Source organism: Xyrauchen texanus, chromosome 3 (assembly GCF_025860055.1).
Source record: "Xyrauchen texanus isolate HMW12.3.18 chromosome 3, RBS_HiC_50CHRs, whole genome shotgun sequence".
Taxonomy (NCBI): Eukaryota; Metazoa; Chordata; class Actinopteri; order Cypriniformes; family Catostomidae; genus Xyrauchen; species Xyrauchen texanus.
In genome coordinates this window covers 21,275,230-21,302,745 of record NC_068278.1, presented here as the reverse complement: position 1 = coordinate 21,302,745, position 27,516 = coordinate 21,275,230, and the positions used below count along the sequence as shown (strand labels likewise).

Genomic DNA, 27,516 nt, shown 5'->3' with positions numbered 1-27,516 from the left:
GCTTCAGCGTGTGAATATGCAGATTAAAACACATGGGAGGGCAACTGTTTGATTCAGTTCATACAAAAACACACGCACGCACGCACTTACGCACACACACACATATATTTGCTCATCTAAATGGTATGGTAACATACCATATAATTATGTATATATATATATATATATATATATATATATATATATATATATATATATATATATTTAAAGATAACTATAATTACTATAAACTAACCTAACCTAAACCCTCAACCTAACAGAAAACATTTTGCATTATTAGATTTATAATTATTTGTATTCTTTTTTTTTTTTTTACAATTTATTAATTTATGTATGGATGGTTTTGCAAAATCAAGGCATCCCAAAATATCCCCGAATAGAGGTTTTTTACAATTTTGCCTACATCTGGATACACATCTGTCCCCAAAATAAGCACAGATCCCATGCATTACACAATAGTATCCCCGTCACTTGTGGATCTGAACCGTCACATACATTTCCCGGACCAGTGGTTCTTAAACTCTCCATGCCAAGTAACACCTTTGATCAAATCCAAAGGACCACAGCAATATTCACTGTAATTCTTCTAGCCAGACATAATGACATATTTTGTTTAATATATATGTGTATTTATATATACGTGTGTGTATATATATATATATATATATATATATATATATATATATATATATATACACTCACCTAAAGGATTATTAGGAACACCTGTTCAATTTCTCATTAATGCAATTATCTAATCAACCAATCACATGGCAGTTGCTTCAATGTATTTAGGGGTGTGGTCCTGGTCAAGACAATCTCCTGAACTCCAAACTGAATGTCAGAATGGGAAAGAAAGGTGATTTAAGCAATTTTGAGCGTGGCATGGTTGTTGGTGCCAGACGGGCCGGTCTGAGTATTTCACAATCTGCTCAGTTACTGGGATTTTCACACACAACCATTTCTAGGGTTTACAAAGAATGGTGTGACCATCGCTGTGGGCGAAAATGCCTTGTTGATGCTAGAGGTCAGAGGAGAATGGGCCAACTGATTCAAGCTGATAGAAGAGCAACTTTGACTGAAATAACCACTCGTTACAACCGAGGTATGCAGCAAAGCATTTGTGAAGCTACATCACGCACAACCTTGAGGCGGATGGGCTACAACAGCAGAAGACCACACCGGGTACCACTCATCTCCACTACAAATAGGAAAAAGAGGCTACAATTTGCAAGAACTCACCAAAATTCGACAGTTGAAGACTGGAAAAATGTTGCCTGGTCTGATGAGTCTCGATTTCTGTTGAGACATTCAGATGGTAGAGTCAGAATTTGGCGTAAACAGAATGAGAACATGGATCCATCATGCCTTGTTACCACTTTGCAGGCTGTTGGTGGTGGTGTAATGGTGTGGGGGATGTTTTCTTGGCACACTTTAGGCCCCTTAGTGCCAATTGGACATCGTTTAAATGCCACGGCCTACCTCAGCATTGTTTCTGACCATGTCCATCCCTTTATGGCCACCATGTACCCATCCTCTGATGGCTACTTCCAGCAGGATAATGCACCATGTCACGAAGCGCAAATCATTTCAAATTGGTTTCTTGAACATGACAATGAGTTCACTGTACTAAAATGGCCCCCACAGTCACCAGATCTCAACCCAATAGAGCATCTTTGGGATGTGGTGGAACGGGAGCTTCGTGCCCTGGATGTGCATCCCACAAATCTCCATCAACTGCAAGATGCTATCCTATCAATATGGGCCAACATTTCTAAAGAATGCTTTCAGCACCTTGTTGAATCAATGCCACATAGAATTAAGGCAGTTCTGAAGGCGAAAGGGGGTCAAACACAGTATTAGTATGGTGTTCCTAATAATCCTTTAGGTGAGTGTATATATAAATAAATAAATAAAAAAAATCGATATTTTTAGTACTGGTAAATTTCCTTGAGAACCACTATCCCAGACAATACTCTTAATAAAAATGGGCCAATACTAGAGACAGGAGTGGAAAGAACTGTCAGCAATTGTACGTTTTTTTTATATTTCATATCAGTCTGCAGCACGTGAAACAGCAATGTATCAAACACACTCCATCAGACCACTCTATTGTCTAAGAAGAAGGCTTTGAAGACAGCAGAAGTACATTTAAGACCGCAACTATGCTGCCTCAAAACAAACAAGCATAATGTAAATGTTAGAATGAAAGACAGATTAACAGGCAGAATGATAATTCAACTTAAATATACCAATAATAATGTCACAAATGAGTGAAGGGACATTCCTGAAAAGCGGGTTGCTTATTGCCTCAGTTTGCTTGGTTATAAAGCTATGTGCTTAATATGATGCAATAAAAAAATATAATCAGCCAATCATGTGGCAGCAGTGCAATAAATAAAATAAACTTCATATAATGTTCAAATCAACCAACAGAATGGGGAAAAATATGATCTTAGTGATCTTGGTGCTAAAAAGAAAACAAAAACATCCAGTAAGTGACAGTTCTGCAAACAGAAATGCCTTGTTGATAAGAGAGGTTAACAGAGAATGGGCAGACTTGATCGAGCTGACAGGAAGGCTACGGTAACTCAGATAACCCCTCTGTACAATGTCTAACCTTGAGGCGGATGGGCTACAACAGCAGAAAACCATGTTTGACACTTTATTAGGGCCAGAGTGTTCCTAATAATGTGCTAAGTGAGTGTACAATAAAACAGCAAATGGTGAATAGTGATTATGAACATATTAGGAACACACCATTTATCTGTGCATACACAATCTCATACGTAACTATTTGATAAATTTATTTCATCAAAGCCATGACCACCCACACACTGGTGCACTGGGAAGCAGATGTATGATTACATAACTTGTTACATAATGCACCACATCTTCTCCAGTTCAGCAGCAGGGAGGTTTTGCGGGGCAGAGCTCTGCCCTGATGGCTCCACTCGCAGGCCTCCAGCTACAATCACAGATGAAAGAAGGCCGCTGGAGCCTACACTGTGCCTATCACACCCAGCAAGAAGATCAGAAAGAGAAAGCCAGATGCTAAACTGAAAGAACCTGGGTTCTGCTGGGACAGGTATGGATCAGGTGAGATTTTAGAGACATGGGCTATACTGCTCATTAGGCTATAGGCAAACGAGTGAGAGAGAGAAAGACTAATGCCATATTTACACTGCAAAGGTGGCACAGAAGTTTCATATGAAGTGGCAAAGGTGCACTGTTTGATGCTGCACAGAGGTGGCATAATTGCATTTATTTGGGAATTACAATTGCAGTAAACATTTAATGAAATTAAAGTTTAAAGGAGAAATTGTAAATAAAGAAACATAAAAAAGTGAATGAAGAATCTGAAATAATACATTTATATATTAGAGCTCTCAAAATTAATGCATTAACACCAAGGGTGTAGAATATGAGGGGGACATGTCCCCCTTACTTTCAATAAAACCAAAGTCCATCATCCAGGCAAATGTGTTAATACTGATTTCATACGGCAAATGTGTATATGTGTATATGCAGATGTTAAAATGCACTGCTCTGTCTCTCAACCGCGTACAAGTGCTCTGAATTTATCGTAATTTCCATGGCAATAACACCCTTCATTCATGTTTTATGTAAGTAATGTAAGTTGTCTTATGGTATATGTTGATGTTTTTTGATGATTATCTTTGATATTATTATGATATTATAGCTCACATCTTAAAGCGATATATGCTTTCTTTTAATTACGTGGAACATTCAGAACAACTTGATCAGTGGGCGGCACAACTGTACCGAGGTATACCAGTTAATGTTCTCCACTTTGACAAATGTGTGAGTTTTTCATGGCAATAATGACAATATAGACAGGTACAATTTAAAATATTAGAGGTAAAAAATGTATTTCTCAATCCATCTCCACAGTGCATTCTTAATGCAGTCCCACTAATTAATAGTTGGATATAGCTCAATACATGAATTCTGATTCTTGACTGAAAAGTAGGTCTGTAATGTTATCCATATAATTTACATATTAATGCTCAGTTTGAGATAGATTATCCAGCCAAGAGTTAGCTCTTTATTTTGCCAAGAGCCTATTATGACACACAAAGGCAAAATGCAAAAACTAGGCCTACGTCAACAGTGAAACTGAGAAAAATGGCTTAACAGTTTTTTTTATTTTATCAGCTAAACGTAGATTATTACATTTCCACACTCTGTTTTCTATGAAAATAAGCATAGTTGAGTGACATCTGCAAGACAGGACCAACAAGGAGACACGATTCCGGTCATAACTCAATTTTGAAAAGTATTTGTAGTTACTACAGTTTGCCTTTGAATGGCAGTGTTGTTTGAGTTATATTCAACATTTACAAATGTTGAATATAATACTGTATATTTAAAAAAAAATGTGTCAGCTAACTAATGGGTATTTATTATATATTTTTTTTACAAATAAAAAAAATATTTAAAATCAGAATCAACCTGATTACATTAAGTTAAACAAACAAATTCAATTATTTTAAGGTCATTATTAAGGTAGAAAAATATCCTCACAAATTACCCTTAACTCTGTGTAAAAACACCATAGAGGCTGTCCAGACCGAGCACACAGACCGAACGCGTTATTGCGCTAAGGGTGCTACATATAGCACAAATAAAACTGAACAAGGTGTCTCAATATGTGATTTTAAAAATGTATGCTCTTTTTAACCAGGAATGGCGTCTAAAGACGAGGCACTCCTGCACAAGGAGCTGAAAAAAAAACAGAAAAAAAAAACACATGGCACAGCTATCAAAGACAGCATTCTAGCACATGTTCAAATAGAAAAAAACTATGGAAAACACCACAGACAAATGCAAAACCATTTTCGATGTGAACGGACCTTTTAGTAGAGACAGAGAAGGTGCATTGTCAGGCATGAGTGATACAGACAGAAGATGGAAAATGAGAGTGCCAGACGGAGCAAGGAGAGAACACTTTGTCCCCCTCAAACTCTGAATTCACCTCAGAGACATGACAAGAAACAGGCATATAGAGCTATCCAACACTGGCACATCACTCTTACTTATAGGCACACTTTGATGTAGTTATAATTACTACATACTGCTTTTGAAAAGAAATCAAATTTAAATGAACAGAAAGAGAGTCTGCATTTTGAAGACATTAATCGGTTTGTGTTTGATGTGTGATCAGAAACGTGTTTGTTAAGAGTAAAAGCGAGCAGTAATTATGCCACAGACTGCCTGTTTTCAGGCGTCCTGTAAATATGGTGAGCTAAAGCTTTCTTCACGTCCCCTCTACTCAGATCCTACATCCACCTTTGCTCTGCTCTCCTCTCTATTGCATCCTTTCCTGTAATCGCTTACCCTGATTTGTATCCTTTGTGCACACTACTGTACTTGGTGTACACAACTGTTTTTAACTATTGCATTACTTCAGACCAATTTACTCCAAATCCAAACATTAGGCATCAAAAACACAACTGTTTTTAACTATTGCATTACTTCAGACCAATTAACTCCAAATCCAAACATTAGGCATCAAAAACACAAAAAAATAGATTTTTTTTTGTTATGGGTGATGATGTAATCTAGACAGCAGGATGCCAATACTCATAATAATTGTTTTTTAGAAGGTATTAAAATCATTGTTTGTTTGAGCATTCTAACCAGCCTGAAAAAGCAACATTGGCTCAACCAACATTTGGTGGTGCCAATGGAGCAGAAATAACACACTTCACCTTTAATGACAGCAAATAAGACATGAACCAGATTAGAACCAGATTTATACAATAATATTTTGAAATTCACAATAAATAAACAAGCAAACAAAGTTTCCTGTAGCTCAACTGGTAGAGCATGACACTCGCAACGGCAATATCATGGGCTCGATTCCCAGGGAACACACAAACCAATAAAATGTATACCCTGAACACACTGTAAATCGTTTTGGGTAAAAGTGTCTGCCAAATGCATTTATGTAAATATAAATGCAAATCAAATGATCTGCAAATACGTATAATTTTAAAATGGCCAAATATATAGGACAATAAATCAGTCTGGCCAATATATCGGTCCATCACGAGAAACAATGCAACTCTATAAACAACACCTTCACGCCAAAAACATGCTGCAATGATGCATGGAATAATTGAGGTATCCATATTTTTTCAGAACATAATAATAATAAACATAATTAAAATAAATAAATTAATCTGTAAAAGAGTAAATGTGTCAAAAATACAAGATGAGTACGTCAGATTTTCATATAATTCAGTTACAACAGACTTGGTGTGCACAGGGTTTAAGATGGTACTGTAAATGTTTATTTTACAATCTAGTGTTGTGTTATTTTGTAATTGTGTGTGTGTGAGTGCGCGCGATGCTTCTATGACCCCATTGGCCCAACTCTCTCCTCTAGGAACACAGTCCAAACACTTCCATATCAAATATACTCATTCAAACTGATGCAGCTAAAATGATTCATCAACTAACTGAGATCTGAGATTGCATGCATGCAATTTATAAGATCTTCAAAGTTTGATGTCGAAGCAATCATCATCCAAGTCTTCAGAATATACCTGCCACTCCATACCAGAGAGAGAGATAGAATGGACCCATGAAAGGTGTGAGCAGTTTGTATGAGTGTCAGTGTATTTAAGTGTGCATTGTGTACGTATGTGTGTGCTTGAGAGTGATATTGAGGGGAAAAAACAGGGAAGCATCAGAGAAAGATGGCTAAACAGGTCTCTGGAGGAAGACCACCATGGCTTCACCAGTGATAGGCTGTCACGGCCACAACAGTGCATAAATATTAAATGTATTCAAATTATGGAACACAGACTTCTGCATCAGATAAAAATATATATTCATGGAATTATCAGAGGAATGCTAACCTGTGGCCTTCCGCTCAATGACCCCACACACAGATATTTTAAAAGAAAAGACAGGTTCATAAAAAGTGCTCCATGTAGGTATGTGGATGAAAGAAAGTGAGAAAGTGTATGTTTATGTTAGGTCAAAGGCTAGCCATTTGGCTCTTGAAGCAGTTGTCCTTACAGTTCACACAACAAGCCTAGAGTTTGTGACAAGCTTCCTATCTCTTGACCCCTGAGGTGATGTAACACAGGGTACATAGCTGAGAACTGAACTTCACTGGGTTCTAGTTAGACCTAGAGTTAGTTCACCCCCCAAAAAAATTTGACAATATTTACTTCGCCTCATAATATTTTTAAATCTATGACATTCTTCCATGGAACACAAAAGGAAAATCCTGAAGAATAATCAAACTGTTTTTCCCCCCATAGAATAAAAGCATATTGTGACCAGGGGCTGTCAAGATAAAAAAATAAATAAATAAAAAAATAATACACTTCATACATTTTGGAACAATACTAGGGTGAGTAAATTATTAGAATACATTTTTGGGTGAACCATTCATTTAACAATTCACAGTCAAAAGAAATCCTGTTTTAAGACAAAATGAGAGGCTATGCAAGATCAAACCTCTATTTTCTCTTTGCCCTTCTGACTTCAGTGTGCTTCCAGGCAACAACTTCCTATCTATCATCTCTCTTTCCTCTCAGGGTCTGGTGTTGTACATACCATTCTACATGGTTAAACAGAGCTTTCTTGCAGACTCAGTGTGACTGATCTTCACAGTAAAAACATCCAAGAAACACTTACCAAATTCACAAATGCCAAGCCGCCGTAACTGTGCGCCACAATGTAGATGTTTTTGGCAGGTGATTTGGAAATGAAGTGATCCCACACATAGAGAGTGTGCTCCTCTGGAGTGCTGTTTTCCTGCGAAGAGAGAGCGAGTTTAATACATTAAAATGGTTGTATCATGAGAAATCATTTTTCCTTGATCTCACAAAATAAGAGTTCAATGCACTATGACATACACAGAAAATATAATGCAACTTCAGAACTCAATACTTACTCCCCAGTGAAAAAAGACCATTTATTCAAACTAAACTACAGCTTGTTTTGAACTTCTGCAACTAACTGATGTCAGAGATATAAATACACTAGCACGACTGACACATTTACACATCAGCGGCTTCTATTCAGTATTCAGAAAATTGGCACACCCAATCACATAGAGGTAATAAGAAGGAAGTAGGATAGATAATATGTAAGGTATAATGGACAGTCAACTGGTGGTTATCACAAAATTAATCCAGACAGTGTGATAAGGACCCTGAGTTGAGGGATTTTGTTTTGCGATAACAACTGATAACAACAAATAAATAAATAAATGGCCATTAAATATTGATTTGTGTTGAAATTATGTTATTATATGATAAGAAATCATTGAACAGCTGAATTCTGTTAGTGTTAATTTTGTGAAAATTACCATCTGACTGCTCATTATCCACCTTATTGCAAGACTGCTGGCCAGGTAAGTAAGTAAATGGACATGAATTATTGATTTACGTTGAAACTGTTATTATGTGAAAAGAAAGAAATCGCTGAACAGCTGATTTGCACCTCCGGTTTGAGTCTGAGTTCTGGCCATGTTTTTTTTGTCTGACTGCTCATTATCCAGCTTATTACAAGACGGCTTGCTAGACAAAATAAATAAATAGGAATGAAACATTGATATGAGTTGAAATTATTTTATTAGTTTACCTGTAGAGATCGCAGAGTGATACAATAATTATTCCAAGTAAACTTACTGTCGCATTTGAAGGAATGCAATGTGAAGGTTCTACACTCTATGGAGTGGTGGTGGCGTAGAGGCTAAAGCACACTGCTGTTAATCAGAAGGTCACAGGTTCTAATCCCACGCCCACCACCATTGTGTCCTTGAGCAAGGCACTTAACTCCAGGTTGTTCCAGGGGGATTGTCCCTGTAATAATTGCACTGTAAGTCGCTTTGGATAAAAGCGTCTGCCAAATGCATAAACGTAAATGTAACGTAAACGTACAAAGTAACATTTATCTTTATCAACACTAAGGCTACATCTACATTAATCCGGATACATTTGAAAATGGCGTTTTCATTTCAAAAAGCTCTCCGTCCACACTAACGTTTTCAAGCGTTTTCCAGAAGTTGCTCGTCCACACTGAAACGTATGAAAATGCTTAAATCATGTTACTGCACATGCGGAAAATCACCACTGCGTGTATGGACTGAAACGCAATCGTCCTCGTGTTCCATAGTCGGACACCAATTCCGAGTAAACTTCCCCTCGCCTTTGAAAGAATGCAATGTGAAGATTGTATAAAGTGACGTTTATTTTTTTAACAATGCTATCAAAGTGAGTATCAGGCACAACAACGTCGCTATAACACAGGCCAACATCTTGATTGTTTTGGTTGGATAGATTACATGACTAAAAATGCGTCATCATTTTCAAAAGCATCCGTTTTCACAGTCCACACTACAACGTTTTGAAATTGATCCACTTTGGAGTGCATTTTCAAAAAGCTCTGTCTCAGTGTGGATGGAAGGACAAAACGGAGAGAAAGATGCATTTTCAAATGAAAACGTATTAGTGTGGACTAGGCCTAAGTGAATAGCAGGCACAACAATGGCGCAACAACATGAGCCGCTATCTTGATTGTTTTGGGTTGAATGAATCACATAACTGTGTCATATGACAACGAATCATAATCGTTTAAGGATATCCCTGTTTACCCTGTCCATACTACAAAGCAAATACGGTGTTTTCAAATTCATTCACTTTGGACAGAATTTCTGAAAAGCTCTCATAAAAAAGCTTTCTCAGTGTGGACAAACGCAAAACATAGACAAAATATTTTTTTTTTGGCCTTAATCCCCTAATATGCGGTTGTTACTTAGAAATATCAGACTGCTAGATGGTGCCATTGACCAATCAGAATTGAGTACTCCAGAGACATGTGTAATAATATTCCTAAACACCAAAAGAATGAACAATACACGTAAAATGTGGGAAAGTTTGCCAAACCTTGTGCTCTTCCTGGCTGTGTGTAGAACCTACACTCTCTACCTTTAGCATAGAGTGGCTGAAGTTCATAAAATAATTTTTTAAAAACTGACAGTTCAACTTCAATTTGATTGTATAAACTGTGTTTAAAGCCCCTTTAATATGACTACAAATACAAACACAAACCTGTACCACACATTTTAATATGTCAAAATGCTTGGCAATTGAAAACTACAGTTAAGATATTGAACTATAGTTGAAAGATAAGTTGATCATTCAGATTATTACATTCACATTGAATCAGTTAGCAGATTGGCAGTTATTATTTTGTGATTGTTAGCAGATAATCATTCAGTGAGTATTATTAATTAGTATAATAAATGAAGTACATGTGCGGTAAACTGTTTCCTGAACATTGGTGTCTCTTATAATATTGCTGTTGCTTAATAAAAGCAACAAGCCACTTGATTTTGTGCAATACAGTGATTTTGCCAGGGGAGTTACTTCACTTTGCATCATGCCTAAGAACACCCCTTATCAGTGTAAAGCCACTAGAGGCTTATTGCTTTAAAAACTCGCAATTAAACACACACACACACACACACACACACACACACACACACACACACACACACACAAACAGACAGACACACACATGCACACACAGCCAAACGATGCATTCAACTGATCGCAATATATAGTCAGGACATTAATAACATGAAAAATTACTATTCCAATTTTTCTTTTTTTTTTTTTTTAAATGATTAAACTACTTCAAAGAGTTCTCAGCAAAAAATCCTCCACTAGCAGCAATGACAAATTTGTAGCTCCTTGGCATTCGAGCTGTCAGTTTGTCCAGAAAAGCAGGTGACATTTCACCCCACACTTCCGGTAGCACTCACCATAGATGTGGCTGCACTTCTCACACACATTACAGTCAAGCTGATCCCACAAAAGCTCAATGGGGTTAAGATCCATAAAACTCTTTTCCAATTATCTATTGTCCAATGTCTGTGTTTATTTGCCCACTCAAACCTTTTCTTTTGATTTTCTGTTTTAAAAGTGGCTTTTTCTTTGCAATTCTTCCCATAGTCAGGGTTGGTATTTTGATTACTGAAGAGATTACTTTGAATTTTATTGTCATTTGTTTCATATAATATTTAGTATTTTCAGATGCAAAACATTTATACATATAAATGATGTGATCCCAACTCTGCCCATAAGGCCTGCACCCATGAGTCTTCTCTTTACTGTTGTACATGAAACATGTGAGGTGTCTATGGCTATGTTCAGACTGCAGACAAATCGGATTTGTTCTCAAATCAGATCTTTACAGGCAGACTGTCCACACTATTAATTGCAAGTGATCAAATAAAATGTGTGCGTTCAGAAATAGGCAACCTATCTGCATGTGTTGCTTTGGTAACGACGTAGGTGAAACCACTTAACGATGCTTTCAAAACAGATTGAAAAAAAAACTGAGATGCATCATCTAGCTCTCCAAATAAGCACCCTGTCCAATCGCGGTGCAGATCTCACAACGATGACGTCAAAAATCAGTGTCTGCAGAACAGAACATCACAATATTTACCAGTCTCCTTCGTCACTGAGTTTTTCTTTTGTGATGGAGGAGACTGATAAATATCGTGATGTTCTTTTCTGCAATCACCGATTCTTGACATCATTGTTGTGTGTCGTGTTAAGAGTGATGCAAAAGACATTTTGAAATCAGAATTGAGCAGCCAGAGCATCCAGACTGAGACGCATCTGAAAATGTAAAACCACCTCCCAATGTGGTTTGAATCCGATTCTGAAAAATCAGATTTTATGTGTTTTTTTTGCTGTCCAGACTATCAAAAACTCATCTGCATACAATCTACATTTGCAAAAAATCTGATTTATAGAGGCAGTCTGAACAAGGCCTATTTCTCAAACTAGAGACTCATTCTCTTGTTTAGCCTTCCACATCACTTTCTGTCCTTGTTAGAGCCAGTTGTTCTTTGTCTTTGAAGACTGTAGTGTACATCTTTGTATGAAATCTTCATACAAAGTTTTTTTGGCAATTTCAAGCATTCTGTAGCATTCTTTCCTCAAAACAATGATTGACTGACGAGTTTCTAGAGAAAGCGTTTTCATTTTTGTCATTTTTGACCTAATATTGACCTTAAGACATGCCAGTCTATTGCATACTGTGGCAACTCAAAAACAAACACAAAGACAATGTTAATCTTCATTTAACGAACCAAATAGCTTTGTACTGTGTTTGATACAATGACAAGTGACTTTCTAGAACCAAATTAGGAATTTATCATGATTACTCAAGGATAAGGTGTTGGAGTGACGGCTACTGGAAATGGGGCCTGTCTAGATTTGATCAAAAATGCCTTTTTTCAAATACTGAAAAAATATTTTCAGTACAGTATGGTGCTGATTTTTACATCAGTAATGTCCTGACCGTACTTTGTGATCAGTTTAATGCCATTTTGGTATTTCCATAACAGCAGAATATGTACATTATTCCCAACTGTTGGCTGCCAGCATGTGTGCATATATGTGTGTGTGTGTGTGTGTGTGTGTGTGTGTGTATATATATATATATATATATATATATATATATATTAGTATATAATTATGATATTATGAGTATGATATGATCCCATGAAGTATGAGACTAACTCAAGACACTTGCACACTGCCACACTCACTCAGATAAATAAAACCTTACTCAAATCAATGAGTCTTGCATGCTGCAAATGCCTCCGATGCAAAACTCAATAGATTGTGTGACGTCAAGTTTAAATCTTAATTTGTACCCCACTGACTGATCAATACGGCCTCTATACAAGCGATAAACACATAATCGGCCTACACGGGAAGGTCACATAGCAGGGCACACACAACACTCACAATTAACACTGGCCTGGGGTTATAATGCTCTACGAATACGAGAAGAGAGAGAGAGAGAGAGAAAGAGAGGATATTCATTCACTGATGCCAGCAACATCGATCTGTGTTTGCTTAGCAAATACGGCAATCGTTTTAATGGAGAATAGTAACTAAATTAGAAGAAAATTGCTAGCAACAAGTAAATGTGAGTTTCTGAAACCTTCAACGCCAGCAATATACACTACAATGCATAAATTATGTAATGGAATTATGGGGTAAAGCCAAAACGTTTAATTAGAAGGGGGTGTCCTCCTTATGACCATGTTGTGTAGCTGCATGATATTGAGAGATTTCCCTTTCCACTATCAGCTCCTGAAAGTTTGCAGCTCTGATATCTGTTTAGCCTCTCTCTCATTGTGTTGCATCAGCTCTCTCACATTGATTAGCTTTTTGAAAAGCACAATAATAAGTGAATTAGAGCTGAAGGAGCTGGCAGGAGGGAAGAGATTTCCTGTCACTGAGATATTGGCGATGGGACACAAATATGAAAGTAAATAAACAGTTTGGTGAGAGGGGGGGGGTTACGGTGTGATGCAACTGGTAGAAAGCTCTGAGCCCTGATCTCCTTGGATGGTTGGGTTTCTTGATGGGGTGACGGGTGAAAATGGGTACCAGCCCATAAGCCCTTTCTTAATAAATATCCCCGGACGAATTGTGCACATTTAAACTGTGCATGTTATTTTTGTTTTAAATAAATAAATAATAAATCATCATACACAACTGATAAATTTGCCTCATCCGACATTATTTAACACTGAACATTCGGTTTCATTTTAAAATGCGTTAAATTATGGAATCTAAAAGCCTTTTAATGTTTATATTTCTTTCACTGTCCAAACTGAACTGCATTAAACAGCTTGTTTAGTATTTCCACAACATCTGACATTAGATAGAAGAATACATTAGCACATTTACACTTCAATGAGGCCTACTCACGATTCAGAAACATCTGCACAGTCACAGGGAGGAAAGTTCAACAATGCACATTATTCTAAAAAAATAACAACAAAAATCTTTTCATAATTTTTAATGAAAATTGTAAAACTTGTTCCACCTCCGAAATTACTTTTCCTTTCTGCTGATATAACCAAAAGCCTTGTGGGCAGAAAACATTAATATCAACAAATAATACACTTTTCACAATCCAATAAAATTGCAATTGATAGAATCAAGTTCTGACCTGCATAATTTCACATTGAATATTCAGTTTCATAAAGCTAATTTATAACTACCAAAATGTTATATTTGTGTACATGTCATTTAATACTGCCTTAATTAACATTTTAATACATGTATCAAGAAACATAATTGTATTTATTTTGTATTTTATTTGATACATTTTGAAGACGCTTTTATCCAAAGCGACTTACAGAGCACTTATTACAGGGACAATCCCCCCGGAGCAACCTGGAATTAAGTGTTTTACTCAAGGACACAATGGTGGTGACTGTGGGGATCGAACCGACAACCTTCTGATTACCAGTTCAGTGCTTTAGACCACTGCACCACCACCACTGCAAACTGCAAACAATATATTGTTAATGATACCTAATGCATTAACCAGTGCTAACGATTGGAACCTTATTACATAGTGTTACCGATGCCTTACTAAATTTGCCAAAGTGTTTAAAATTACCCCACTATTGTATGGGACTGATCATTGTTTTGTTCTGTCCGAGCATGTGTGTGTGTGTGTGTGTGTGCGCATTTCATTAAGTCTCAAGTGTTGCACACGGGTGATGCCATATGAAACCAGGTAACATCCCCTCCCTTATCAACCCACCACAGAGTCTGACACCTGGCCCACACACACACACATACAAGTATGCAAGCACACACAGACTACAGACTCCCTCCAACTCCCCCCAATGATTGACTATCTCCTCTGATAGGGGCCACACTTATCTAAACAGCATTTGCATATTTGTGTAATTATTTCCTAGGGTTAATTAGCCCCTGTGAAACAATATGCCCATTGAGACTGGCTCCTTGTGACAGGTTCACCCTCTCTCTCTCTCTGTCAACCCTCATCTTATCCATACATGTGCAAAGCCTGAAAGATTCCCACTGTGTGCAGACCTGTTGCACATGCCTCAATGTTTCTGCTTATGTTTGTGGGTAGTTGACAAATAATAAGGACTTCCAAGAAGTCTCTCAATTAATGTGGCAATAAAATATTTATAATAATAATAATAATAATATTGTGAAAACACTATTTAAAATGGTTTTAGACATACTATATAGCATGTCTCACTGCAGGACAGTGCTGTAACACATTTTAACACAAATTTGCCAAAGTGTTTAAAATTACCTGTGTGATGAATGAACCTCAAACGCACTACCCACTGCAATTTTTAACATCTTGACTTTATTTGATGGACTACCAAGATTTAAAACATTTCAAAATATTTGATTAAAATATTTAAATTTGTTTTTATTATTTACACGATAAGTGCACAGCACTGGCTGAATTATGCATGAGTTCATATGACACCAACTGTTTAAAATACTATACTTAAAAAAGCAGTGGACACTATTCAGTGACTACTAACCAGTTGACTAGCAATCCATTATGACATGTTATTTGAAAAAAATAGACCCCAATTAGGCAATGCCAACATCTTCTTTCAATTTGCTTTCTAGCCATATTTTTCATTTCAAGATGTTTCTGTATATACAGTGCATCCGGAAAGTATTCACAGCATTTCACTTTTTCCACATTTTGTTATGTTACAGCCTTATTCTAAAATTAATTAAATATTTTCCTCAAAATTCTACAAACAATACCCCATAATGACAACATGAAAGAAGTTTGTTTGAAATCTTGAAAATTTATTATAAATAAAACAAAAAAAAAAGAAATAAAAAAAAAAAAAGAAATCACATGTACATAAGTATTCACAGCCTTTGCCATGACACTCAAAATTGAGCTCAGGTGCATCCTGTTTCCTCTGATCATCCTTGAGATGTTTCTACAACTTGATTGGAGTAAAACTGTGGTAAATGCAGTAGATTGGACATGATTTGGAAAGACACACACCTGTCTATATGAGGTCCCACAGTTAACAGTGCATGTCAGAGCACAAACCAAGCCATGAAGTCCAAGGAATTGTCTGTAGACCTTCGAGACAGGATTGTATTGAGGCACAGATCTGGCACAGGTCCCAATGAGCACAGTGGCCTCCATCATCTGTAAACGGAAGAAGTTTGGAACCACCAGGACTCTTCCTAGAGCTGGCCGCCCGGCCAAACTGAGCGATTGGGAGAGAAGGGCCTTAGTCAGGGAGGTGACCAAGAACCCAATGGTCACTCTGACTGAGCTCCAGCATTTCTCTGTGGAGAGAGGAGAAACTTCCAGAAGACCACCATCACTGCAGCACACCACCAATCAGGCCTGTATGGTAGAGTGGCCAGACAGAAGCCACTCCTCAGTAAAAGGCACATGACAGCCCTCCTGGAGTTTGCCAAAAGGCACCTGAAGGACTCTCAGACCATGAGAAACAAAATCTGATCTCTTTGGTCTGGAGGAAACCAGGCACCACTCATCACCTGGCCAATACCATCCCTACAGTTAAGCATGCTGGTGGCAGCATCATGCTGTGGGGATGTTTTTCAGTGGCAGAAACTAGTAGACTAGTCAGGATTGAGGGAAAGATGAATGCAACAATGTACAGAGACATCCTTGATGAAAACCTTCTCCAGAGCGCTCTGGACCTCAGACTGGGGTGAAGGTTCATCTTCCAACAGGACAAAGACCCAAAGCACACAGCCAAGATAACAAAGGAGTGGCTACGGGACAACTCTGTGAATGTCCTTGAGTGGCCCAGCCAGAGCCCAGACTTGAACCCAATTGAACATCTCTGGAGAGATCTGAAAATGGCTGTGCACCGAAACTCCCCATCCAACCTGATGGAGTTTGAGAGGTCCTGCAAAGAAGAATGGGAGAAACTGCCTAAAAATAGGCAGTGCCAGGAGGGCTGTCATGTGCCTTTTACTGAGGAGTGGCTTCTGTCTGGCCACTCTGCTTAAATCAAAATGTGCCAAGCTTGTAGCATCATACGCAAAAAGACTTGAGGCTGTGCTTGGTGCCAAAGGTGCTTCAACAAAGTATTGAGCAAAGGCTGTGAACACTTATGTACATGTGATTTTTGTTTAGTTTTTTATTTTTAATACATTTGCAAAGATTTCAAACAAACATCTTTCATATTGTCATTATGGGTTTGTAGAATTTTGAGGAAAATAATTAATTTAATCATTTTAATTTTGGAATAAGGCTGTAACATAACAGAATGTGGAAAAAGTGAAGCGCTGTGAATACTTTTCGGATGCACTGTATACATATATATATATACACTCACCTAAAGGATTATTAGGAACACCTGTTCAATTTCTCATTAATGCAATTATCTAATCAACCAATCACATGGCAGTTGTTTCAATGCATTTAGGGGTGTGGTCCTGGTCAAGACAATTTCCTGAACTCCAAACTGAATGTCAGAATGGGAAAGAAAGGTGATTTAAGCAATTTTGAGCATGGCATGGTTGTTGGTGCCACACGGGCCGGTCTGAGTATTTCACAATCTGCTCAGTTACTGGGATTTTCACGCACAACCATTTCTAGGGTTTACAAAGAATGGTGTGAAAAGGGAAAAACATCCAGTATGCGGCAGTCCTGTGGGCTGAAAATGCCTTGTTGATGCTAGAGGTCAGAGGAGAATGGGCCGACTGATTCAAGCTGATAGAAGAGCAACTTTGCCTGAAATAACCACTCGTTACCACCGAGGTATGCAGCAAAGCATTTGTGAAGCCACAACACGCACAACCTTGAGGCGGATGGGCTACAACAGCAGAAGATCCCAACGGGTACCACTCATCTCCACTACAAATAGGAAAAAGAGGATACAATTTGCAGGAGCTCACCAAAATTGGACAGTTGAAGACTGGAAAAATGTTGCCTGGTCTGATGAGTCTCGATTTCTGTTGAGACATTCAGATGGTAGAGTCAGAATTTGGCGTAAACAGAATGAGAACATGGATCCATCATGCCTTGTTACCACTGTGCAGGCTGGTGGTGGTGGTGTAATGGTGTGGGGGATGTTTTCTTGGCACACTTTAGGCCCCTTAGTGCCAATTGGGCATCGTTTAAATGCCACGGCCTACCTGAGCATTGTTTCTGACCATGTCCATCCCTTTATGGCCACCATGTCCCCATCCTCTGATGGCTACTTCCAGCAGGATAATGCACCATGTCACAAAGCTCGAATAATTTCAAACTGGTTTCTTGAACATGACAATGAGTTCACTGTACTAAAATGGCCCCCACAGTCACCAGATCTCAACCCAATAGAGCATCTTTGGGATGTGGTGGAACAGGAGCTTCGTGCCCTGGATGTGCATCCCACAAATCTCCATCAACTGCAAGATGCTATCCTATCAATATGGGCCAACATTTCTAAAGAATGCTTTCAGCACCTTGTTGAATCAATGCCACGTAGAATTAAGGCAGTTCTGAAGGCGAAAGGGGGTCAAACACAGTATTAGTATGGTGTTCCTAATAATCCTTTAGGTGAGTGTATGTATAATATATATATATATATATATATATGTATATCACAGTTCATGAATTCATAATTTGCCGAATATAGGAAATTACAAAAGGATTCTCACTTTTACTACAGTATGACAGATTTTTCCAGCATATCTTTTTCCCTCTCACCTTCAATGTCAGCAAGCAGATGAAAAAAAATAAATACATTGAAGATTCACAGCTCTAACACAACTATAGTATGTACTGATTCAAGTTCTGGCGCTATCCCTAAAAGACAACTCACATAATTCATGTGTCTCTTACAATTTAACTGTACACCTAACAATCCATACATATAGATTTATATCAATATAATAATAAAATAATAATACAAATAAAGATAATAATTCAAATGAATATGAGTAATGAATTGTGGTGACATATTTGACTTCACTTATATAGCGCCTTTTTTAACCTTAGCGGTTACCAAAGTGCTTTACACTGCATCTCATTCACCAATTCACACACACACATTCACACACCAATGACGGCAGAGCTGCCATGCAAGGCACTAGCCTGCCATTGGGAGCAACTTGAGGTTCAGTGTCTTACCAAAGGACACTTCGGCATGTGGAGTCATGTGGGCCGGGAATCGAACCACCAACCCTGCGATTAGCGGCCAACCCGCTCTACCACCTGAGCCACAGCCGCCCCAATTAAATAAACAGTTGTTAAAAAGCCATCCGAGTTACACTAATAAAACTGTATAGAAACATTGTCATTATTTCAGTCTATCTTTAGACACTATTCCACATAGGGATAGAATGTCCAATATGCCAAATAAAATATTTTGGTCATGCAGATTCAAACATCAATATTATCACCAAAACCTACTATGTCTGTATTTGTTTTCACTGCAAATATAATAACTTGCTCCTGCTCTGAACAACTTTATTATTCTGCTGACGTCATTTAGCAGGCTAATGGACCATGTTAAAACCTGTTGATACTCACTGAACCAACCCATGGGTTTGACTTTAAATTGCTTAAATTAGTTCATATTTACTATATATAGTGTGCTGTTCAAAATTGTTCATAATGTTGACAAATTAGACATCTGTATAATTTGTCAACATTATTAACTCTTTTTTGACTAGATAATCTAGTAAATGTGAACTCATTTAAGCAAAGTGACATCAGTTCTGGGTGGAGGCATGCACATCAATAGACAATTTGCTATTTGTTGTACTGTTTTAACAAACTTGCACAATATATACAGAATGATTGTTGCTAAATTGCTATTCAGCTGCCTTTTCACAATTCCAGAGGCCACCTCTACAAACCCCAGAATTAACCAAGCAAAGTCTTTCTGGCCACACTAGGCAAACATGCTCATTTCAATGGCCAGTGGTACCTTTCAGCTGGACAAGGTTAATTTTATTAAGTTAAATTATTAAACATCTAAAAAGCAAGTCAGGTAATTGTATGGTTTGTATTATCACCAGAACAGACTAGCTGCCTTCATCAGGGCATGGACGAAGGCATTTAGTCTGTGATACGCATTGCTTTTTAATGTTTTGTTGCCTATTAAATAAACATTCTGCATTGGAGATTGAGTGACTTGCTCCTTTGCTACCAACTGGCAATTTGATGTTTTGACAGGAACCCCATGTGGCAATGAGCACCTCTCCTCGTGTTTCTTTTTGGATACATTTTCAAGTAGCAGCATTCATTTTCTATTCCTACTTGCACACAGTGTCAGTGTTTTGGGAAGCAATCTCGGTCATACTAGTTTCAAAGCAGCAGCTCTAGTTGTACAGACATTGGCCTGCAGATTTTTGTAAAACTTGTCGCAAATACAGTTTAAGTCAGAAGGTTACATACACCTTAGCAAATACATTTAAACTCAGTTTTTCACAATTCCTGACATTTAATCAAAGAAAACATTCCCTGTCTTAGGTCAGTTAGGATCACTATTTTAAGAATGTGAAATGTCAGAATAATAGTAGAGAGAATGATTTATTTCAGATTTTATTTATTTAATTCCATTCCCAATAGATCAGAAATTTGCATACACTTGGTTAGTATTTTGTAGCATTGCTTTTAAATGGTTTAACTTGGGACAAACATTTTGGGTAGCCTTCCACAAGCTTCTCACAATAAGTTTGTTGGCCTATTCCTCCAGACAGAACTGGTGTAACTGAGTCAGGTTTGTAGGCCACGTTGCTTGCACATGCTTTTTCAGTTCTGCCCATAAATTTCTATTGGAATGAGGTCAGGGCTTCATGATGGCCACTCCAATACCTTGACTTTGTCGTCCTTAACCCTATGGGGTCGATGGACCTGCGCCAGCGCGTCCTGCTGGATATTTTCGTCATTACAGCGGGAAAAAACTTAAAATACTCCATCATTTTTGGGTATACAGATAAGTGTAAGACATCATTAGAGACTATAAAGTGTCTACTTTTATTTGTGTACAATCACAATAACAACAAAGTCTTGTGCTTTTGTAAAATAAAGAAAATAAAAAGGGTGAGCTATCAGACATCTATGTCTCTACGAGCATATATCTGAAACATGTCACAAAAATTTACTGAAACTCCACGAATACTTATCACACAAACATGAAACATATGTCTAAAGAAAGCTTAATTTCTACTTTTAAATAAAACAATTAAAATTTAAAACAAATATTAATTTCCTGGCTCAGCTCATTATAGCTAATGTGATCACACCCACCAGCAGAGCACGCCATTCATACGCTAATGTGCTGAGGCGATCAATGCAAATGGTAAATGCCCCCGACAGTGAGGTTTGATGTAAACACAATTCATTCACTTTACTGCGCGTTTATAATGATACACAGGCGAGGAAACTCCTGGATAGTAAGGAAGAGTTAACATTTTCCTCAGAAGAAGAGCGGACTCCGATGAACATTTTGAAGAGAGACTTGATCCAGCTGAAGATACAATTTCGGATGAGTAAGTCATTTTCATGCTATTCATGACATGCTATTTTATATAAACATGTACATTTTTTACTAGTGGGACTGTTTCCAGACTTGCCAGCCAAGATTCAGTGTATTATCAGCAAGTTTTAGTTACATTTAAATGCTGTTTCGGCTAAAGCAGGTATTTCAATTGTATGCTGTATGATATAAATATGATATGTAATATGATATAAGAATATATTTTATTTAGTGTTTACGCTGCCTCATCATCATCAATGCTTGTGCTTGCAAATATGTGTTCAGGTTAAATGAGTAACATACACTTTAAACATGACCATATTAGAAAATCAGCATATTATAATGATTTCTGAAGGATCATGTGACACTGATGACTGCAGTAATGATGCTGAAAATTCAGCTTTGATCACAAATTGCATTTTACAATATATTCAAATAGAAAACTGTTCTTTTAAATTGTAAAAAGAGTTCACACAATGTTTTTACTGTATTTTGGATCAAATAAATGCATTCTTGGTGAGCAGAAGAGACTTCTTTTAAACGATAGTGTAGGTCTAAAATTAAGTAAAGTCTTTATTTAAAGAAAATGTATAGTCAGATTACTTCTATTAACTTAAAACTTGATTTTGATCATTAAGTCTCCTCACATTCATTCTCTTTCTGTCACGTTCCTCATTGATAGGCCCAGGGGAGAGGTCTTTTTTCTTCTCAGGTGTGAATCACCTCAATATTCATGATAGTTCACGCCTCCTCGCATATGACCTTTCTAACACAAAAATTGTCTTGCAAAAGTTCAATTAGTATATTGTTTTGTATAAATGAGTGATCAGGATGGTTTTCAAATTATTTGTAGCAAAAACTCTAGGCTACAACATCCAGTTCTCAAAAGGCTTGTGGACAAATGTTTATTATGTGTTTGTTATATGGCCTTATTTCAATGACTTAAAATTTAAGTTTTTTAAAAAAACACACATAAACGTTATTTTCTCAAAAATACAAACATGTACACACGTTGCTCACATATTATTTTAGCCCAGTTTGTGTTGAATACAGTGTTATCAGACTTTAGCCATTAATATATTTTAAAGCAACTGAAAAAAGCACAAATGGCAATGCATGTCAAAACTTCTCCAGGGCCCAAAACACCCTCAGACCCAAGAGGGTTAAGCCATTTTGCCACAACTTTTTGAAGGTATGCTTGGAGTAATTTCCTGGCTGATGTCTTGAGATGTTGATTAACCCTTTCCCCGACAAACACGGAATTTTCCGTGTTTTATGAAAAAACGCTTCCCCGCCAAACACGGACTTTTCCGGGTTTCCGTGTTTTAGGTGTTATACGGTAAGGAAGACCCCTACGCATGTTTTGAAAGAGTACGCAACTCTTTGATCAAAGAAACAGACTGCGATCGTCTCAAACATGAAGAAGTGGAGTATGAGAAGCTCAAAATATCAGACATAAACATGCCTTTTTCTCAGCTTTTTGTCTGAAATGTTGTTTTTTGACAAAACCTACCTCTGTTCAAGTCGCAATAAAAAAAGAACAAATGAAGATTAAATAAAATAGTTTATTTTGCCTAAAAGCAGAGGCCCAGATCTTTATTTTGATATATAGCATCTTCATATATTCATGGAAGAAAATATTCTGCGGGCCACTAAAGTTTAGCGAAAATCGTCCAAAACCCTGGCGGTGGCTGGCAACTTTTTTTTAAAAACGCTGGCGGGGAAAGAGTTAAATATAGCCACATAATTTCCATTCCTCGTGATGACATCTTTTTTGTGATGTGTACCAGTTTCTCCTGCAGCAAAGCACCCCCACAACATGATGCTGCCACCCCCATGCTTCACGGGTGGGATAATGTTCTTCGGCTTGCTAACCTCACCCTTTTTCCTCCAAACATGATGCTCATTATGGCCAAACAGTTACATTTTTGTTTCCTCAGACCAGAGAACATTTCTCTAAAAAGTAAGATCTTTGTCCCCATATGCACTTGCAAATTGTAGTCTGGCTTTTTATGGCAGTTTTGGAGCAGTGGCTTCTTCCTTACTGAGCAGCCTTTCAAGTTATACCAATACAGGACTCGTTTTACTGTGGATATAGATACTTGTCTACCTGTTTCCTTCAGCATCTTCAAGGTCCTTTGCTGTTGTTCTGGGATTGATTTGCACTTTTCACAGCAGAGGAGCTTTTCACAGGGGAGGAGCGAGCTGGCATCTGCAAGAGGGTGGAGGAGCAGTTGATGACCGGGCGACATTAAGTCCGGGAGCCGGCGAAGAATTTCTTCTTTCTCTCTCCACTCTCTCTGTGTCTCCATTTGCCCTTTCCCTCTCCCCACGCTTCCCCTCGTTTCTCCCCCAGGTTCGCAGGAGGCGGGGTGGACCACTGGCTGACAGAACGGCCGGAAGGGCAGTGTCTCCCCTCCAGAGTTTGGGGGGACTTAGTCAGACCAGTGGCGCCCCGGCCTTAATCAGGTGTAGGAGGAATGTTACGAAGAGGAGGGTGTGGCCTGGCCATAATGGAGCATGGCCGGCACTCAATCAGCTGAACAGCAGGAGAGCGAGATAAGGGAAGACCAGAGACACCGGTTCAGGGGAGAGATTCACACGGCTGTGTTGTGTGTGTGTCCTTATGTTTCATGTTGGTTTAAGTTTATGTTGACCATTAAACTTTATGTTGACGGTTCAGCCAGTTCCCACCTTCTCCTTGCCCATCCTTTATCTGTACAATCACATTACCCTTGCTTTTGATTCCATTAAATGCTTTCATCACTTAAGCCAGTATGTGTACTGTATAACTAGAGAGGTCACACTCTTAGACTGAGAATACTATGTTGCCGGTTGAAATTATATTGGTTTTATAAAATGTACCGATGGAACTGTAACTTTTGAAAACACCACAATCATGTTGGGAACACAAAAACAATCGTTTAATTTAATCTGTGTTCCAATTAAACTATTCGGTGCAGTAATTGGGCTCATTTTAAGAAAAATTTATATTAATTCCATTTGTGTATCCTAAAAACACTCCACACCCATTTTGTTGTTCTCTTTGAGATTCACATTAAGTGCCTCAAATGTCTGGTAGCTGGTTGCACCTTTCTGCTAGATCCACATGGCTAGCACTAACAGGACTACGGACTGATAGCAAGAAATCGGAGGCTGGGAAAGACGATAATGCTGAGTGATTTGAAAAGTTGGCAGTGTGAGTGCTGGGTTTGTATACTTGGATAAGGCTGGGACTGGGTTTCATGGTGGCGTGTGGACTTCCTGATAGCGCTGTTAGCATGCATGGAACACTAGATGACTAAGGCTGGCTAAACAAGCACTGGCACTCACTTCCTGCAGATTTGCCCTCCACACCTGGCCAGTTCCAGACAAGGTGCTCCTTCAGAAAAGAGTGTGGCAGCTGCAGGAACCCTTATATCTTGCAGCGGGAGAGAACATGAACTAAGATGACTTGAAAATCACAAGTAATTAACGATTAGAGAGCCCACCGAAAGCCAGTAAGATGACAAATGCGACAACTGGGAATATGTGGGCAGAATAACAAAATGCTTAGGGAGGACAGGAAATGGGGGGTACGGTGCTGATAAACACAAGACTGTACTGTGAAAGCACTGTGACCTTGTTAGCATGGAGCAAATCTCAACAAAATTTGGTAGTGCATTGTTCCAAATCAATATCTCATTAAAAACTACAAAGGCCTCTGCAAAAGACAGCTCTTGGCTGCATGTGGGCAGAAAGGTCATCTCTGTGACATATCAACCTGTCTCACTCAAAGCCTGTGATTGTCAGATTAAATTACTGCTTCTTTTTAATTGATGTTAGGGGGAAGAAGACATGGGCGAGCAGCACAGACAGTGGTTTGTGTGTGAAGGCCTGCTGTGAAGGACCTTGGTTTGGGTTCTGACAGCAGATTGGATGCGTTTCTTGGTTGACCTAACGGGAAGATTGGGAGCAGACATCTGAGGGGAGCTTCAGTGGGGTTCGCCCCAAGAGCAGTTACAATGCACCGCTTCAGAGCGAGAAGATCTCAGACAGTGGCAAGGGTTGACAAGCAGTTCATATGAAAAAATAAAAGAGGACAACACACAAATACAGGCACACAGAGACAGCTGCTTAAGACACAAAGACACTTCACATTTATAGGTCCCTCTCTGTTTTTCTCTCTATATACACCCACAATAAAGAGTTATGGGTGGTTGACGAATAACATATCTGTTTTTTGTTTTTTTTACACATTAAAATTATAGGTTTAACTTGACACCAATATAAAAGGGAAAGTGCATATTTTAGGTGTTGTGATTGGTAAACTTTTCTTTTAAATTTTTCACCATTTTTAATAACATTTTGCCTCCACTGGTTCAATTTGAATGGTTCTGCTGTTTGACAAAAAAAATCAAAATACATTATATATACACAGTATATATGTATATATATATGTATATATATATATATATATATATATATATATATATATATATATATATATATATATATATATATATATATTAGGGCTGTCAATCAATTAAAATTTTTAATCAAATTAATTACACGGTGTCTCGATTAGTTAATCGCAATTAATCGCATATAAAAATATTTGCTGAGAAAGCCCCCTGTTGACATAATTATACAGTTATCTTTATATACTTAAATTATATATATATATATATATATATATATATATATATATATATATATATATATATATATATATATATATATATATAATATTCTTGTGGCAGAAGAGTTAATCACTGATAAGACAATACAAAAAGTGGCTTTATAATACAATGTATTGTTAACTACCATATTATTGATCATAAATCAATCATTGGCATACAGTTTACAGCAATCCATTTTGCAAGTGAATTTGTCAATCAGTTGGAGATTTATTATGAGGGCTTGTTTAAGGACCCTTCAATGTACACCTGCGTCAGACAGATGCTTTTGTATTGTCTCGGGTGCATTGCGTCATAAACATAAAATGTTTAGGTCGATGAGTCAAGTTAAACATAGTTTAATACTTAGAACACATCTTGAGATCCCTTAGTTCGGATTTGCGCACCATCAAGTGTTTTGAACGCATGAACGTAATGCTTGTTTGTGTTCTGCTGCCTGTTGAAGGGTTGTTTTGTTCACTGTATAAATTGTGTGTTGCTCATACAGCTGAATATTCAATTACTGCCCTCTGGAGTAAACAGGTGGTACTACAAGTTTGCATTTCTCAGGAATCTTCCTTATTACGGTCTGGGGGCACTGCGGTTAATTGCGTAAATGTTTTAAGGCGTTATTTTTAATAAAATGAATCGCACCGAATTAACATGTTAAATCGACAGCCCTAATATATATATATATATATATATATATATATATATATATATATATATATATATATATATATATATATAATGTATTTTTATTTATTTTTTTATCAAATTGCAGAGCAATTCAAATTGAACTAGTGGAGGCAAAGCGTGATTAAAAATAGTATAAATATATGTGTAGGACCCCCTCATGTCGCCGAAACAGCGCCAACACTTATCTCACAGGAGAAAATCCCAGGAGATCAGCAGTTACAGAAATACTCAATCCACATCAACCATAAGAATCTGAAAAAAAAAATTATAATTATCTCAGTGATTTGGACCATGGCATGATTGTTGGTGCCATATGGGCTGGTTTTAGTATTTCGGTAACTGCTGATCTCCTGGGATTTTCACACAAAAGAGTCTCTAGAATTTACTCCTACTCCTTACTTCTAGAAAAGAAAAAAAAAAAAAAAACATTCAGTGAGTGGCAGTTCTGTGGATGGAAATTCCTTGTTGATGAGAAAAGTCATCAGAAATGGCCAGACTGGTTCGAACTGACAAAGTCTACAGTAACTCAGATAACCATTCTGTACAATTGCAGTGAGAAAAAAGGATGCAGATTGGCGCTGTTTTGGCGGCACAAGGGGGACCTACACAAAGTCTATTGCTCATATTTTTAACTTGTTCAAAACCAACATAGTGTCTCATGACAACTCGTTATAATTTGTACAAGATGACAACATTTTAATATTTTGTAAGACTTGGCTCATACCATAATGTATTAATTTTCAACAGAACTTAGACACAATACAAGCATCAGATGAAATACAGGCATAATATTTTAGCTAGCCTCCT

General features: G+C 37.6%; 1 protein-coding gene across 2 annotated transcripts in view; it reads right to left on the bottom strand.

Annotated features, from left to right (window-relative positions):
* Positions 1-27,516, bottom strand: part of LOC127629933 (cotranscriptional regulator FAM172A homolog) — a 233,937-nt gene that overhangs the window by 101,694 nt on the left and 104,727 nt on the right. For both annotated transcript variants that reach the window (XM_052107262.1, XM_052107254.1), the window contains exon 8: positions 7,678-7,797. In XM_052107262.1, coding sequence (XP_051963222.1) covers positions 7,678-7,797 — 120 coding nt within the window. The remainder of the gene's footprint in view (positions 1-7,677; positions 7,798-27,516) is intronic.